General features: G+C 39.9%; 1 protein-coding gene across 1 annotated transcript in view; it reads right to left on the bottom strand.

The window, feature by feature from the left end:
* Positions 1-14,731, bottom strand: part of LOC124595156 (probable ribonuclease ZC3H12D) — a 580,746-nt gene extending 566,015 nt beyond the window's left edge. The window contains exon 1 of the mRNA XM_047133759.1: positions 14,420-14,731. Within this exon, the coding sequence (XP_046989715.1) occupies positions 14,420-14,644 (225 nt within the window). The 5' untranslated portion in view covers positions 14,645-14,731. The remainder of the gene's footprint in view (positions 1-14,419) is intronic.
* Positions 14,732-19,106: the final 4,375 nt, after the last annotated feature.

The following is a 19,106-nucleotide window of genomic DNA, read 5'->3' on the forward strand; positions in this document are numbered from 1 at the left end:
ACCTTAGGACATCACACACATCCATGCCCGAGGCAGGATTCGAACCTGCGACCGTAGCGGTTGCGCGGTTCCAGACTGTAGCGCCTAGAACCTCTCGGCCACCCCAGCCGGCCCAATTTTACTCCGATTTTGCAAAATACTGTTACGAGCTTGGTTCTAGTACTGGAGTACAGCTATCTGTTATAGTTTCATTTATGCCAGCAAGTTTATGTTGACAAGGTTGTCTCGCAGATGGCGTTGTATGTTGCGTATCCTATATCAGCGATGCAAGCACCTTCTAAATCTAGCGCCATCATTCGAGAAAATACCAGATTACTTCTGTAGTACGGGGCTGGAACCATTTAAGCAGCGCCACGAGGAAGAATCGCGTAGTTCCCATTCGAAAAGCGATATGATAAGACGATTCTTTCTAACGTAATACGAACGAGTGCAAGTCAGTAATGCTTGAAGTGTTCACTGCGGGTATATACTAAATAGGACGTGAAGTGTATAGTGAGGTGTACTCTGATGACTAAAGTGTTATTTGCGCCTGTTTACCAACAATGTTTTGACGCCACAGACAGGACACCTAAAATAATTCCAGATTTTTCCAGCAGTCCGATCAGTGAAATTTACTTCATGTTTCTGCAATCAAACTTGGCTCTATTCGAAAAAATATATATATATAAAAATCGTGTAGAAAAATAAAGTCTCGATAACTGCAATACGAAATATATTAATCGACCCTGCAAATTTTATTGGCATGGAAACGAAGATGAATTTGAACAAATTAAAGAATTAGATCCCTAACCACGAAATAGTTATTTTGATTTCGAAATTTGAGGAAGAGTCAATGGCTTTCTATAGTATAGCGTTTGATTACTTGGAGAAATGGGCTATTTCTTTTAATAAATATAAATTATTTGATTGGATGGTGTTATCTGAAAACAATTTATGATTATTGAAAACAATTATGTACATGACTAAAAATTATGTGATGGCTAAAAATTATGTGATGGTTTCAGGCGACAATTGTTTTCAGGAATACATGTGCCTGAAGAGCTTTCCAGAAACTAAGCATGACTGGGAATAATGTAAGTCCGAACACTCCGTGGATGAAACTTAGATATACTTTCTTAAGGAAACCGAAAATCCTGAACTCAAATGTCAACTGCTAAAATTATGCGAGTATTTTGTTTCCTATTCCCGGACACACAGCCACTGTGGAAAGAGTATTTTCACTGATTTTGGCCCACTGAACTGATGAAAGAAATCGACTGCTGCCAGGGACTGTGGAATTAGTCTTACAGTGCTGGTTTAACTACATGATGACCTGCCTGGAGCTTTATAAATATGTAAAAGGAAAAAAAGAACTTGCTGAAAAAGGTGAAATCTTCCGAAAAACATGGTGTACCAACTACTTCTGCCGTAACACGTTCTATGTAATTTTGTTCTAAATAAAAAGTAATTGCGTTAAATAAATTTTTTACTTCATTTCTGCATCCCCATCTCAAGAGTATACCGACGAGGTCCCAGCTAGATATGACAACCCTACTTCCAGGTCAACAAGTTCCGTCTATTTATAAACTCCGTACGCGTGGAGTCGGGTAGAACTTCTGACCACAACTATGGGCGGGTTACTTCAAACATTTTTGTGCGCTCTGAGATACACTCACCCCTAGTTCGTTCCTTCTTTTGTTCGTTGCTTTTATCGCTTGTGTACTGTTGTAGTGCTAAACTGTTAATTTGTGTGGCAGTATTGTTTAGAGCGTTGTAATGTACAGCATATCTGCAGATTGGCTGTTGTTAGTACGTGGGGTGGCACTGCTTATTCTAATCAGTTACTGTGTAACTCAACTGGCGCCTTGTGACTGTATATTCTAGGTGTTTCCAAACTTTTAGATTCAGATAAACTTGACAGTGTGAAATTAATAGCATTTGATGTATAACAGTTATTATAATCAACAGGTTTATACAATTATAGCCACTGCCAATAATAATAACAACATTAATAATAATATGACGAATACTGGAAAACCCACAACATCTACAATAAAAAGTGTCTCTCCATTCACTCAAAAATACGACACTACAATACAGTAATCAAGCCCGAAGCACTATATGCCAGCGAAACTCTCACACTCCATAGAAAAGGCGACCTGGAAGGCATCCTGAAAGAGGAACGCAAAATTATCAGAAAGATTCTAGGCCCAAAAAGAACGGAAGATGGATACAGGTTACAGTCTCGGAAAACTACAGAAAAATTATCTAACCTCGCCGCAGACATCCGGAAAAGAAGACTAAAATTTTACGGTCATATCCACAGACTCCCAACACCCAGACTCTCCCACAAAATTTTAATATACATTGAAAAATTGAAAACCATACCCTGGATACAAGAAACCAAAACAGATCTAGCAAATGCACAAATAAATTCTTCAGAAGTTATAAACAGAAATGTATACAGGCAAAAAATCAATAGTTGGAAAGTACAACCCGAGAATGAAGTTTGCAAGAGACAGGGGACAAAATGGACAGAGGAAAGAAAGAGAATTCATGGGGAAAGAATGAGAGAAGTTTGGAGAATTAAAAAATTGAATCGGAAAAGCTTTGCGTGATCCGTATGGGCCCAATCGCACATAATAATAATAATAAGACGAATAATTTATCTGACAAACGAAAGAATTGGTTTTGTGGAATTTTGTTGATTTGTACATAATTAAGTACAGTTAAGGGCAATAACGAAATAATGTGTAAGTTTCGCAACTCTCCGTTTCGCATTTTTGTGGAAGTGGGAGTTTTTGTGCTTTTCCATTTTTTCGGACAAATGTACAAGATCCCTAACAGAAGTATTGATTCACGAATTTAGTTCCGGGCTGAAAATCAGATATTCTTATGCTGCACCCACACAGTAACTGGTGCTACCTATACGCTTCCTTGCTAAATGTTCGCTTGTAGTCAAGCTTATTTGATTTCGCCACTCTCTCACTCAAAGGATCTTGTCTCGAAGGCCCTAGTTCCCTTGCGGCTAACGTTTTTTTGATAATTTACTTTTCTATTCCCAGAACGAAATTTTCACTGTGCAGCGGAGTGTGCGCTGATATGACACTTCGTACCAGATTAAGGCTGTGTGCCAGACCGAGACGAACTCGGGACCTATGTCTTTCGCGGGCAAGTGCTCAACCGACAGAGCTACCCAAGCACAACACACGACTCATCCTCACAGTTTTACTTTTATGTTAGTTTTTAAAACAGATTCAACATAGTTCATGTTTACACGAAACCGATTCCCGTACAATGAACAACCAACTCCAAACACGAAGTGCCGTTTGTGGAAATGATTCAACTCAAGTAGTAATGTCTACCAGCATGATCACTTGAATAGAATACAAATGACGTGCTCAGATCCGTAAGGGCCTGAAGCAAGCCGCCGTCGATCCAACATTTAACGGAATATCAGAGAAAACAGAGACACAGCTTTCCGTGAATTTTCATACATGCAATGTGGGCCTACAGCACAGATGAACCTGACTCACCATAAGATCAACAGATTTCAGAAGCATGAATAAACGCTACAGTCTCGCAGTCGACAGTTATGTGCTTTAGGCCCTTGTGATTCTCACCGCCCCAACTAGATTACTGTGCGGTAAAATTCATAACTTGCTATTCTGTAACTCACTCAGAAACCCACAAAATAGGTTTATTGTCTAGACAACTTCAACATATACTGACGCCCGATCTAATTTTACTGCAGTATATAGTGAGTTTGCTATCATCTAGCAAGAGGGTTGGGTTGTTGTGAGGGAGGAGACCAGACAGCGTGGTCATCGGTCTCATCGGATTGGGGAATGACGGGGAAGGAACCATCCCGGCATTTGACTGGAGCGATTTAGGGAAATCAAGGAAAACCTAAATCAGGATAGTCAGACGCGCGATTGAACCGTCGTCCTCCCGAATGCGAGTCCAGTGTGCTAACCACTGCGCCACCTCGCTCGGTCATCTAGCAAGATTTATGTCGAGCGAACGGGGATACAAGTCTGCCGCAGCGTGTTCCGACCTGTGGCACTGACGAAAACTTCTAGTTCAGTGGCAGGGGCTAACTGTGCACATCGTGAACCGTGCATGTTGTTTATCAAATCCGTATATATTTGACCCGAAGGCAATTAGGCCTACGTCACACGATTGGGCTTGCGAAAAAGCTCCTTAAAATGTGCACAAGTGAAGGTGTGCTCGCGAACCTGATGCAAGTTTCACGGAGTATAGAGGAGCAGTAGCACGGTAGATTTACGGGCCGAATCTTTCAGACTGCAGCATCTATGCTATGTTTAACAGAATTCAACGAAAAATAAGCAATGAATCCGGAAGATGTCGAACTTTGGGGTAGCCACGTGTTCTTGTGAAGTCCGTGCTGATCTAGAACCTCCCGTAACCCTGCCGCCTAATTCTGAGGCGCGTTTGACAAGTTCCGGTCGCCGCCTCTTGTTTGGGCGATCTTTCGTTTGAGTGTTCGTCCGGGCTCCGCGACGCACTCCCGGGTGACCAGCTGCTCAGCTCTCGTTGACGCATCTCCTCAGTTGATCCTGCCAGTAGTCACGTGCTTGTCTCTACGAATAAGCCATGGATGTATCAGTACAAGCCGCATTAAGGTGAAACTGCGAATGGCTCATTAAATCAGTTATGGCTCCTTATATCGTACGTAAGTCACTTGGATAATTTTGGTAATCCGAGAGCTAATACATGCAAACAGAGTCCAATCGGTCAGCTCGTACGGTCCGTTTGCCCTGGTGACTGAATAACTTTGGACTGATCGCCCGGCCCCCGCGCCGGCGATGCATCTTTCGAACGTCCGTCTTATCAACTGGCGAAGGTAGGTTCTGCGCCTACCATGCTTGTAACAGGTAACGGGGAATCAGGGTTCGATTCCGGAGAGCGAGCCTGAGGATTGGCTACCACATCCAAGGAAGGCAACAGGCGTGCAAATCGCCCACTCTCGGCACGGGGTGGTAGTGGCGAAAATTAACGATACGGGGCTCACCCGGGCCCCGTAACCGGAATGAGTACACTTTACATTCTTTAACGAATACCTGTTGGACAGCTAGTCTGGTGCCGGCAGCCACAGTAAGCTCAGCTCCAATAACGCATATTTGCAGGAAGATCAGAAGAAATGAAAAAATGTGAAAAACGAATTAGAGGAACTGTATTTACCGAAAGGTTAAAACTATTTTAAGAACAGTTTACATGATCTGAGTAAATCTGAATGGGTCTACAAATCATAAAGAAGACACGCATTCAAAAATTTATTCTTTAGAAAATCGCTAAACTGAGAGAAAAATGAAAGAAAATTGCTGTTGTATTCCGGATCTACAGGAAATGTATTTTGTATTTTCTGTAAATTCGCCATAAGAGGACTTGCTTTTCGTGATAACGAAATTTTTGGAGCCCTAAATAATGGTAACTATTTATGATCCCTTGAACTAATTGCACATTTTGAGCCATTTTTGAAACAAAACATCCGAGACCATGGCCCTAAAGGTCGTGGCCATCAATTATATTTGTCCAAAACTATTTGTGAATAAATCATTGGAGTTATGGGAAACAAGTTACTGAGAAAATAGTTGACGAAACTCAAAACAGCAAAATACTACGAACTGGTTGTATATTTAACGGTATACACGGCACATGAAAAACAACTAGTTGTAGAAGTGACCTATTGTTTTGAGGGACGTTCACGAAAGATTTTTGTGTTTTGTTCCCATACAAAGCCATATGGGAAAAAAATCTTAGGAGGGTTATCCCAGATCTCTTTGAAAAATACAAGACAGAAGTTTGCCGTTCGCAACCCTATGGTAATGCCAGTAACATAAGTACGAAATATTCAGGTTTAAGTGCAAAGATAAAGGAACTGAATCCATTGGCTTTTTATGTGCCCCGTGTTGCGCACTCGTTAAACGTCGTGGTCCGACACAGTGCAGACGAATCGTCAGACTCCGTTTCTTCTCCAAGTTTTGCAACGACTGTCTGACGTTTTTTCTAGCTTCTATTCATCGTTCGCACCCCTTCCGTAAGCTTCTTGCTTTACTGTATTGTTTGTTAAAGGCAGCAAAAGATAGACTACTTCCCAATACCTTTTGTTCTCGCTTTTTAGTCCTGCTTGTAGTTTATCAACAACTACAATAAGTGCTACAACAATTTATCAGTCCACTCAATTCTTCTGATTTTTCTCCGTCAGGGGATCTTATTTGGGTTTCCTTTCATTGCTATATTCTTGATGCACATGCTCACTTAAGCTCCTAGCTTTGTTTTCATATTCATCAAAACTTTCCCTAATATGGCTGAAAATCGGAATCAATGATCACAACGCTTGACTCCCGCTAACTGAGTCCAGTCCAATCCAGAACTCATTTCCGCTCTCGCCTTGTTATCAGCTGGCCTGTTCTCTTGACTTCCAGGATGTGAGAGAGATCTTCGCTAGAGCGAATGCGAGTAGCAGAAATTGTTGACACACATTGGTTTTTTTTTATTTATTGCATTTATAGAATAGAATAGGGTAACTGTGTGTGTTTTTCAATGCAGCTGGAAAGTTCCAATAGCTGTAATATCAGCTAATACATAGCATAGTCGATGTCGTAGAAGTGTATTTCCTTGTCTTTCCTACTGTACTTTCACGGAAATGTATTACGCCAGAATGAAGTTCGAAATGTATTAGGCCAAAATGAGGTAAACAGAGGCACACATTTTTTCTACCCCGGGCCTCCACATGGGTTAACCCGGCCCAGTGGTAACGTGATTCCAAATCAAGATCGGAGTTTAAAAATGTGAGATATCAATTAACAACAGAATGATAACAGATTCATGAACAGTCATGGTTAACTAAGCCGTATTCTATCGAGCGGACTGATAAATTAAAATCTGTGTTCTAAGAAAGTCACTTTCCGAGACGTGTTTCCTATATACATTCACACCTTTTGTTTTCTATATCTTACAAGGATACACGATTACAGTTCTGCTTTCTCCGTCAATCTTTTCAGTAAAACAATGAGTTTGCATAAAGTGTTCCAGCAACTCCAAACTGCTTTAAGGCGAACAATTCTCACATTACGGTCATGAATTTCTCCTTGTGGGGCATTCACCGTAAATGTTTCGTTCACCAATTCGTAAACAAAACACAAATAAGACTGGTATAGTGCAAGACGGCCGAAGCGGCTCCTGTAAGTACTGGCTTACGAAAATATATTAGTTACAGTAAACTGTTATTTACATAAAAAGGAATATTTCGGTATCGTGAAACATTCGTCAGGAGCAATAAGATATGTTTAGGGAGCTCATCGAGACAACATCTACTTTATCAGCATTTTGGTCTAGTATACTGAACACTTAACTTATAATTGTGGCTGTAGCTCTAGAAGATTACCTGAAGACTATTTTTTTATTTGTATTTATCATTGCCTTTGTGTTAACGTATACATGGTATGCATAAAGGAATGTTATTAGTACCAAATACCTTCCGACGAAATCCAAAGAATGACTTCCAAAAGCAGATGTCCGCGCTGACAAAATATTCATCGCGTTTTCATCAAGAGAGAAACCACCAATGTATACACAATAAAACCGCCACTTGCGTACAGATCAGCTTTCGCTGTTTTACATTCCCTGAAGCTAGGTAAGATTCATTGCTAAGAGTATGGGCAACTGCTGTTTGCTTTTACCAAAGAATCTTGTATGTCGTATACAAAGATATTCCTGATATACAAGCCTGTACCAATAGCAAACGTCAAGCCCACGCCAAAGTGTAAAGGCTTGCATTGATCATAGGAAATGAAATTTAAATCTACTAATTCTGCGCTAAAACGTATATAGAAATTTTAAAGAACCGGTTTTCTTGGTGGAGTATTCTTCAATGCTCTTTATATCGGTCCTGTTGGGTGCGTACAGACAAAAACAAACCGCACAGCAGCTTATAAGCAATAATGTTCCCGTGCCCCATTTGTGGGTAGAACGGGAGCAATGATACTTTACGAAACAATAAGAAATACACTCTACCATGCATCGTGATTTGCAGGTTATTGACTGTTGTTGATGGTAGAGAAAGGACTTCTCCATGTTCTTACCAGCACCCTCGAAAGCTGTCACTTTTCGTAGCGGAAAAGCTAAAAAATGCAGTCTGACAGCTTATTAATTTTCTCAAATGTGTGCAGTGAATAAACTGTACAGTTCATAACTCAAAACATACTAATCATGGAAATCACATCTAATTCCCTCTGATACAGTTTTCTCCTATTAACAGACACGGCTAATTGCCCCCGAAATCAGCATTCTTCCACAGGAATTTTCAACTGAATTCGGCGTACCAGCGTCCACTGTAGAAGAATAAACATACGTTTGGAAGCATCTAACCAACCTCTATCAATACCGAGTCAGCGGTTTAGGCAGGTTATTGAAACGTCACACTGCGATTCAGTCTGAGAGGCAATGATCATTGTCCAGCGCATATCCATTTTATATGTACGCAAATTACATAGTGTGACTGTTTACTAAGGAGGAGCAAACCCACGAAGAAAATGGCGCTCCTGGCCGATTACGCATGTATTCCAACGAGGAAAAAAGGCAATGATGTTGCACGCAAATTAATCTAAAATGAGAGAAAAATTATTTTGTTTTCCTGTTTATCTTCTTCAGAACATTCAGGAACTTGTGGTTTCATGAATTCTGTTAATTTTCCAGTTTTATTACAGTCATTTAATTCTTGACTTCCGCAGGAAGTAGACTGCCTATGATATTTGCTCCTTCGGATATCACGTCTGGCCGTTACAGATCTGGGAAATCTTTCCGAGAGATATAAAATTCGACATGATCACTGACGGAAATTACCAACTACTTCTTTCTTAAATTTTATCTCACGTCTCAAAACTTCTTTCCTTTTAGAAGGAATCCAGATTCTAATTCTATCCTTGTCACTGATATACAATTAGCCCTATCAACAAACTCTGAACGGAACTGATAGTCTACATGACACCTGCGCCAAAAACAGTGATGTGATCAATTTTCTCTTATTGGTCGATTGTATCACATTCATACGCGATTTTGTTCCTCATCGAAGACTTTCTACTACGATTTACGATGTACACTGCTTTAATGCAATCTTCTGCCTATAACTTCCGGGTTCAACTTTGAGTGTGTAGCTTCAAGAATTGCTCTGTTTTCGAGTTCAGTAACAATTCTGTACGGTAAATCAATTATTTTGTTCCCTTTCCATCGAGCAACGCGTCGACTTTCATATTATTAAAGTTTTTGTATTCATCCCGTATACATTGATTAACTGAATGTTCATTGGTGTGAGTTTCACTTAAGATATGTTTAAGCGAATATGGCGTTCATTTTTGTTTTAAAAAATTGGACGAAATTAATTGATATTGTCATTAAAATATTTCTAATATCAAACTCCTCCAAACCACTCTGAATTCATTAGTGTATTGACATCTGCGTGGATTAATTCGCCCTGCAGAGTGCTTCACTGGTTGTTTCAATGACGATCTTACCCAACGTACAACCATCGCAAAATTGACACTTTCTACTTGATATCAAGTCTTTCTAGATATTCTTCGTGTGTTTATTTGATGGCCCTATCTTCAAAAAAATGTTTCAAATGGCTCCAAGCACTATGGGTCTTAATATCCGAGGTCATCACTCCCCTAAAAGTAGGACTACTTAAACCTAACTAACCTAAGGACACCACACACATCCATGCCCGAGGCAGGATTCGAACCTGCGATCGTAGCAGCAGCGCGGTTCCGGGCTGAAGCGCCTAGAACCGCTCGGCCACAGCCGCCGGCGCCCTATCTTCCATGGCACACTTGCAGTTTTCCAGATGCAGTCACATAGGTAACGTGATTGCTCTTTTCTGACAACAAGCGTATTCGACATAAATAGGCTGTATTCCACACTGCGATCGTAGCAGCAGCGCGGTTCCGGGCTGAAGCGCCTAGAACCGTCACGGACTTTTTCCCAAGTTTTGACACTTTTATTGTCAAAAGTCGTACTGCGGTCGTTGTACGCAACCGCCCAACGCATCCGTCAGGCACATATAAAAGGCTGTACCGCTTGCTTAGTCAGATTTGGACATCATCTTTCACTTCACCACATGCACGCACATTGGCTTGTTTTCCAAGCGACATCACTGTAGGAACGATGAATTCATTGTAGAAACAAGGTATGTTCATTCGGAGTGACGTGCTTCGCAACACCACTGTCACAATACCATTTACTTGCATCAACGTACTCGCTGTTTCCTGTAGATGTACGCACGGCGTATGAGGTAAATATATCGTCTCTGCTCACCTACTTTTGCTACTTGTTAGCGCCGTGACTAAGTGTTCTGTGGACACTCCGCTTCCCATGACCTTGTAGTTTGCATTTATTACACGGAAATTTTTGCGCTGCAGTTTTTGTGGCGAAATTTTCGCACTTCTGGTATCTTCACCTGTCTTATTTTGTATCCTTCTCCGCGCTTAGATGAAACAAATGCAGCTTTTTCCGTTGTATTTTGTTCACTCAGTTCAACAGCATACGCACAGAGACGACAAAAGTCATGGGACAGCAATATGCACATATACAGATCGCAGTAGTATCGCGTACACACGGTATAAGACTGCACGGCAGGAATTAACATACTTTGAACGCGGAATGGCAGCTGGAGCTAGACGCATGGAGCATTACATTTCGGAAATCGTTACGAAATTCAATATTCCGAGATCCACAGGGTAAACAGTGGAGTGAACACCACATTTTAGGCGTTACCTCTCACCACGGACATCGCAGTCGCCGACGGCCTTCACTTAACGACCGACAGCAGCGGCGTTTGCATAAAGCTGTCACTGCTGACAAAAGCAACCCTACGTGAAACAACCGCAGAAATCAGAGTAGGACACACACCGAACACATCCGTTACGATAGTGCGGCGAAATTTGGCGTCAATGGCCTATGGCAGCAGGAGACCGCCGCGAGTGATTTTGCTAGCAGCAGGACATCGCTCGCAGCGCCTCTCCTGGGCTCGTGACCATATCGGTACTGGAAAACAAGAGACTAGGTCAGATGAATCCCGATTTCAGTTGGCAAGAGCTGATGATAGGGTTCGAGTGTGGCGCAGACCCCACGAAGCCATCGACCCAAGTTGTCAACAAGGCATTGGGCAAGCCGGTGGCGGCTCCATAATGGCGCGAGCTTTGTAATCTGTCGCACGTTTCTTTAACACTATTGCAGGTGAACACAAATTCCATCAATTGGTTCACTTCGCACATTTTCTATCAGGCTTGCTCCTTACGAGTCATTTTGCTAGTCGGCGTATACAAGTTCGCGCGTAACTATCAATATGAACGAAACACACCTTAGAGCTGTGCCTTTCCATTGAGCCCATTCGTAAGGTCTTTCAAGTCTATCAGTTTCACTTTACATTCGCCATTGTGGAAGTTTCCCGCAACTACTCGTTCCAACAAAAACAAATCCTTCCCCTAGCATAATCGATTTCTCCGATCTCCTTTAAAGCAGTAAAGTGTTCGTTTTGGCGTAACATTGGCGCATAACCTGTTATGAAATATTAAATATGGCAAATACAATTTTAGTTAAGATTATTTATTTGTGGGATTCTAACTATTCAGTGTCATATGAATTACGAAAGACTTTTTATAAAAATCAAGGGAGTTTTAGAATACCACAGAATAGCATGCGGATTTCAGTGAACACTCGACAGTTTTTCCCTTCATTTCATAATATCACTCCACGCAATTGTTTAAAAAAATGTACTACCAGCATAACAAACTGCTGCTGAAATTTACCTCTCAATATCTTGAGTATCCACGGTCTAATGAAAGTAGCTCTTCTTAAACAACACTACTCATGTTGCTACTCATTGATTTTTATACAAACTAAATCAAACTTGGGCTGAACGTAGTGTCAGACAAAATAAAACTATTCGGTTACTCGATTTAAACTTGCGCATTGCCATTTTTTCTACAGCAATTTCGATAAAAACACAGGCAAAATGCATCTCAAGCCCCCACCGTTCGATGCAGATGACAGTTGTTGTTTAGGTCTCTCTTTTATTCGTTATTTAATTTACTGAATTAAATAAAAAATTGGAAGCACTTCATCTGGCTTTAGTTTCGGTACACCAGTTGCTTCAATGTCAAAACACCTGGGCGATGAATGTTTACAGCATAGTTTTGTACGGTTGTTTGCCTTAAAGAAATTTTCCTTTTCAAGGCAAGCGTCAAACCATTCCATCGTACGTCATCAATGGAAAAACTAACACCACCAGTTTTTATTACGCAAAAAATTACTAAGTTCATATTGCAGGCAGAAGAGAAGAAACAGCATGTAATAAATATTTAATGAATTTCCGCACGTATTTTTACGACGCATAATAATAATATCCTGGCTATATACAGTACAATAGTATCCACCTGCCACCAAATCGAGGAGTGAATTTCAATACAATGAGACAATGTTGTGTGTCTCTTCAAGCGCGACACTCAACGGAATTGGCGCACGAAAGTCATCAGGTAGTCATAGTTCTGCAAATGCGAAGCTGCAGTAGCAACTCAAGGTCCTTTTTAAATACTCAGTCCTTTTTAGGTGAATTTTGTTTGTCCTAAAATTTTCTTTCAAACGCAAGCATGTTACAAATTTTAATTACTGAATTTTATAGTCATACGCAGACGCAGTGTGTTTTCGGTCATTTCCACAGTGCGCTAATGCCCAACAAATCATCCAAGAATTAACAACGCTTCTTCCTCTCATTTTTGTTATACTCTTAACGAATGTCGGAGGTAAACTGCGGTATTGAAAGTGAAGCCGGTTTTCATACCTCGCTCCGATTGAACAAATCGAGGGCGTATGAAGATCAAACAATTGAGCCGCAACAGCTGACTACCAAAACACACACACACACACACACACACACACACACACACGAGAGAGAGAGAGAGAGAGAGAGATCACATTACAGATTTAAACATTTATCGATAACACAGTACACACACAATTTGGTAGAAACAAAGTTTGAATCCAGTTACAGATATGACATCATAATTGCGAGATACGGGCGGTATCTTTGTTACGAAAACTGATACACACTTAGTCACTGTGACCGTTACTGCTTAGCTTCGAAACATTCTGAAACATGTAATAATGTCTTCGAGACATTTGCACAGATATCAGCAAGTCCGAAACTACTAGAATGCAAATAATACTGTAGGAAAATACATGGCATATGCCAACTTTGCTGCTCTATCAATCCCTTAGTTGCACTAATTACCTGCCAAGACATATTTTGGTGGTGACTGTTCAGTGTACATAGCAAAATTTCTATAAAAACATGCAGTTAATTTTGTACTTACAAACATAACTTTCGTGTAAACTAACAGTGGGCATAAAACGGATTACACCGGTGTAGTAGCTAAAAAAGTATCGTTGCATTTGATTTTACTAAAAATAAACACTTCATGACTTTCAATTTGTCGGAAAAATATTTTCCTTCTGTTAAGAATAATTTCTTTATTGTGTAAAGCCCGCTACAGAACTGGATCTGAATGTAACCTTCGTTCTGTATGATTTATTTTGCTACCTCGGATATATTCCAATTGATAGGTTTGTTAGTGGGTCGATTATCTTCACAAAGTAGTCGTCTGTTACAGCTGAAAATGTTTTGCACTAACGCGCTAAACTTTTAGCATAAAAGCAGCATTAGTTCCCTAACACTGCAAAGTCATTCAAAAGCATTCAATGAATTGTTGCTTGTGCAATTACGTATTTATCATGGCAATTTAAAGCCCTTTTCTGACAGCATCATTTAATCTCACACACTTCAACATTTAACACAAACGTAGTATTCGTCTGACTTACATTCGATATCAAAACAACAATTCAGAAAGCACGATGAGCTCGTGATTTGACTCAGCGTATTTAAGGGAGGAGAAAAAAAAAAAAGTAAAACAGAGCAAAACTAACGTTATCGAGAGTACGAAAGATATATATAGTTCTTAGGATACGTAACTGCTCCGTCATTTTACGTCATGGACGACGATGTTAATGAACTGTGAATCATTTACTTCACGCGACCTGTTTTGTATGTAGACTTAAATTATACGAAATGAGGTGATAAAACAACCTTAGAAAAATTAATTTTGCATTTGAAAAGAAAGCGCTGGTGAGAAATTATAGTGAATGTAAAAGGAGCTAGTGACAGGTGTGTAGCTTGTACTAATAGCCGTGATTATTACCTAATACCTAACGCCAGCTAGAATGGAATTAAATATAGTAGCAAACATTTCGTCTCTACCATCAGTACTTATTGCCCGATAGGCTGTTTTAACACAAAAAAATGTATAAATTGCTTTCCGAAATTTGTGTCAAAAGCACAACATATATTTTAAGGAATGACGCTCACCTGGACTTTCGCTGCTGTTTCCTTAAGCACCGGATGTTCGCCGCCCTTACTTGGTTCGATTCCAAGCAGCACCCATCCACCAGTTTTTGACACGTCTTGCTTTTTTTGATTTCTTTCACACAGGCGTACCGCGAATAATTCGTGGATTTTATCGGAATACTGATAAATCGTCCTAACATACTTTCGTTTCACACGTATGCATGGATGTTGCCCTAATTCATCCATGTCTGGAGGAAATTAACCTCCATTCTTTAATTACATGACATTAAAACATTCTACTGGCACAAATGTCACCTGGCCCGTCGGAGGCCATCTTGCACGCTCCGAGAGTGCTGCCCTCTGCTGGGGCAACACATCAACGAACAGATGAAGGGACAAATGCGAAGATTACGGCCATGCAGCAGCCGCTGCACAGGAATGTGGGCAGAGACGCGCTAGAGTGCCTTCCTTATTACCATAAAAATAAACTAGTGCTTGTTTTAATTCACACTGTAACATGTGATGCTAATAGCTTGTGGTGTTAAAGAGGGTACCGAGTGTGAGACTTGGAAATTCTGAAGCGCCATGCAACTTGTACTAGTTTTTGATGTATCACTCCCCTTATTACTAAAGTACGTAATATATTCGTTTGAAATATAATTACGGCATGTATTTCCGCAGACGTATTTAACTGTATAGTGAAGTGCTATATCTACAAATGACCCGAACTTGTGGGCGCTTGAAGGTACGGCGCTGACTAACCGCGAAAATTTCCTTACACAGTTTCAAGAACGAGTATTACACTGATGAGGCTAGTGCAGTGCACACAGGGACATTAAAAGCAGGAATTCTTTCCTCGTTCCATAAGCAAATGGAATGCGTAGAAAGCCATGTAAATGGCGAAATTGACTTCACAGGGTGTTGCATATTGCTTAGCACATTGCGTATCGCATCTAGTGTGCTTCCAGCTGTATCAGGAGGATAGCACAGGTATTAGGACTGCTTAAGCATAGTGATTACTGGTCGTTTCTTTTCGATTCGTCCTTGACAGATTATGTAGGAAATTAAATCTCTCGATGAAAATGGTTCCTGAAATATAGTAGCAATGAACATCCACTTTTGCAACAGTTTTAAATTTGTGTGGGGATTAGCCACGAACTGTGTTGTGTTCCCTATAAAGAAAATGACTACCCGCTCCTTCGCTCTCCTAGACTGTATGCTCTGCACGGATTTTTTGTTTTTCTTTAACGAAATTTTTATATTGTTCAGAAATTGCAACACCTTCTAAACTCTCCGTCCTAATTAAGATCATAGCAGCATGGTTCTTACGGAATATACTTCTGATCACTGAGCTATTATGGTAGCTGGAGTCGGAGGTGTTTGTTAATCCTACCTATTGAGATCTTGTGGTGATACTTCCATAGATACTATTATCCTCTGGCACATTCCTTTAATTAGAATAACAGTTTTCATAGATTTAACTTTAAAAATATCTTACTATAATGATTTTTCTTGAAAATGTTCACTCCCCAAGGGCTGAATTTCAAAAATGGCGCTGAGCACTATGGGACTTAACAGCTGAGGTCATCAGTCCCCTAGAACTTAGAACTACTTAAACCTAACTAACCTAAGGACATCACACACATCCATGCCCGAGGCAGGATTCGAACCTGCCACCGTAGCGGTCGCGCGGTTCCAGACTGAAGCGCCTAGAATCGCTCGGCCACTCCGGCCGGCGGCTTAATTTCCAGAAACACTGAAACAAGTACTTTTAATTTCTAACCGAGAAGCCATAAACCGATTTTCATAATGTATCTATAGCTGTTCTTTGAGAATGATTTATTTAAAAAAAACTTTCACCTCCTTAGTGGCGGAATTTCGAAAACTGCTAAAACATGTACTTTTTTTGTTTCTGACTGAGAAACGAAGTATTAATTTTCGTAATTGTACCTACAAAACTGACTTAACAGCAATATATTTCCATATAACTTTTCATCCCCTATTTCACCCCGTCAGGAGTGGCATTTCCAGTAATCGCTTCTTAAACGATACCTACAGTGTAAAATCAACACTCTCTCCAAATTTCAAGTTTCCATCCTAAGCAGTTTCCACTGGACGATGAAAAGTCAGTGAATCTGTCAAGCTCTATTTCAACCCCTTAGGAGTTGAATTTCCCAAAAGGGTGAAACATTATATATTTTTTTCTAACCGGGAAGCCAAACACAAATTTTCAGAGATTTAGTTTCAGAAATGCTTTCATAATGAAATAGCTGCGTGAAAACTCTCATACCCTATTTCATCCTCCAAGTAGTTGAACTCCCAAAAACACTGAAACAATGTTTTATTTTTTTAACCGAGAAGTCAAATACCAATTTTCGTAGATGTAGCTTTAAAAATGCATTAGTAATTCTTTAATAATGATTTATTTTTTAATAAGGATTTATTTATTTGATGATTTATTTTTTTTTAAACTTTCACCTACTATCTCAGCTACTTAGGGGATATATTTCCGAAAAAAGCTGAAACAAATATATATCTATCTTTGACCGTGAAACCAACTACCAATTTACGCAGTTATAACTTCAAAATTGCCTTAATAGCGACATATTTTCAAAACGCCTTTCATTCCCTGTTTCACCTCCTTGGGGGTGGAATTTCGAAAAATCCTTTTTAAACGACGCCTGCAGTGTAAATCAACATCCTCTCCAATTTTCAAGTTTCTGTCCACAGTGGTTTGGGCTGGGCGATGATGAGTCAGTCAGTCAGTCACTCAGTCAGGAAATTTCGTTTGCCGCGCGGTCTAGGGTGCCTTGTAACGGTCCAGGGTGCCTTGTAAAGGCCTTGTAACGGTCTAGGGTGCCTTGTAACAGTCCAGGGTGCCTTGTAACGGTCCAGTGCGGCTCTCCCCCTCGGAGGTTCGAGTCCTCCCTCGGGCATGAGTGTGTGTTGTCCATAGCGTAAGTTAAAGTTAGATTAAGTAGTGTGTAGGCTTACGGACCGATGACCTCAGCATTTTGGTCCCGTAAGACCTTACCACAAATTTCCATTTCGTTTTATATATAGAGACTCGTTTAGCGCCCGCTGCTCCCTTCGCGTAACCTGTATGGCGTGCACGGATTTTTTCTTTTCCCTTTAATCGAATTTTATCCTCTTCAAAACTGCAACATCTTCTAAACTTTTGCGCTTATTAAGGGCACAGAAGCCTGGTCTTTTCCGAATGTACTTCTGACCGAAAAGCGATTCTGGTGCCTTGAGTCTGAGATGTTAGTTAATCCTGCCTTATGATTTCTTGTTATATTTCCATAATAAATTTCATTTCCTAACATATGTTTCTCTAGAAGCCAAATACTAATTTTCATAGATTTAGCTTTAAATATGTTTAAATATCTTTAAAAAAGCTTTAGTAATTGTTTAATGAAGATTTATAAAAAAAAAATTGTACCTGCTGTTTCACCTCCATATGGTCGAATTTGCGAAAATTCTGAAACGCGCATTTATTTATTTCTGAGCGAATAACCAAATACCAGTTTTATTTATTCTACTTTCAAAACTGAATTCATAACTACATGTTATCGACAAACCTTTCATCCTCTATTTCACCGCCTTACGGGTGAAATTTCGAAAAGTCCCTTCTTAGACAACGCCTTCCGCATGACATCAACACCCTCTCAAATTTCAAGCTTCTGTTATAGCAGTGTGGGCTGGGCGATGATCAGGCAGTGAGTCAGGACATCTTTCTATAAATTTGGCGAGAGAATTGAGCTTATACTGTAGGCAACATTGAAGAAGGGATTTTTCGAAATTCCACCCCATAAGGGGGCTAAATAGCAGATGAAAGGTTTCCAGAAAATATACCGCTATTAAGGCAATTTTGAAGCTACAACTACGAAAACTGGCATTTGGTTTCTCGGTCAGAAATAAAGAAACACTTGTTTCAGCATTTTTGGAAATTCAACCGATAAGGGGATAAAACAGTGGACGAAAGTTTTTTAAATACTATATTATAAAAGAATTACTAAAGCATTTTTAAAGTTACATATAAGAGAACTGATATTTAACTTAATAGTTGCAAATAAAAAAATACGTGTTTCAATGTTTTTGGAAATTCGGCCTGTAAGGGTATGAAATAGGGGATGAAATGTTTTTTGATAATATTTCATTATGAAAGCATTTTAAAACTACATTTATCAAATTTTGAATTTAGCTTCTCGGTTGTAAATAAACGATTACGTGCTTCAGTGTTTTCGGAAATTCAGCCAGTAAGGGAATGATACAGGATCTGACTTATTCACTATATCATCGCCAGTCCAAACCACTATGGATAGAAACTTGAAATTTCGAGAGATTGTTGATCCTGTAGACGTAGTTTAGAGAGAGTGTTCGAAATCCAGTCCCTAAGGGGGAGAAGTAGCGGATGGAAGACTTTTTGAAAAATATGTCGCTATTAAGGCAATTTTGAAGCTAGCAGTACAACTGGTGTTTGGTTTCTCCGTCAGAAATAAAAAAAAAAAAAAAATACATGCTTCAGTATTTTTTGAAAATTCAACTCCTACAAAGGTAAAATAATGGGTGAAAATGTGGTTGAAAAGAAATCGTTATTAGAATACTACTAAAGCATTTTTAAAGCTGCATCATAAAAAAACACGTGATTCAGTATTTTTCGACATTCGTCGCCTAAGGAGGTGAAATAGGGGATGAAAATTTTTAT

Source organism: Schistocerca americana, chromosome 2 (genome assembly GCF_021461395.2).
Source record: "Schistocerca americana isolate TAMUIC-IGC-003095 chromosome 2, iqSchAmer2.1, whole genome shotgun sequence".
Classification (NCBI taxonomy): domain Eukaryota; kingdom Metazoa; phylum Arthropoda; class Insecta; order Orthoptera; family Acrididae; genus Schistocerca; species Schistocerca americana.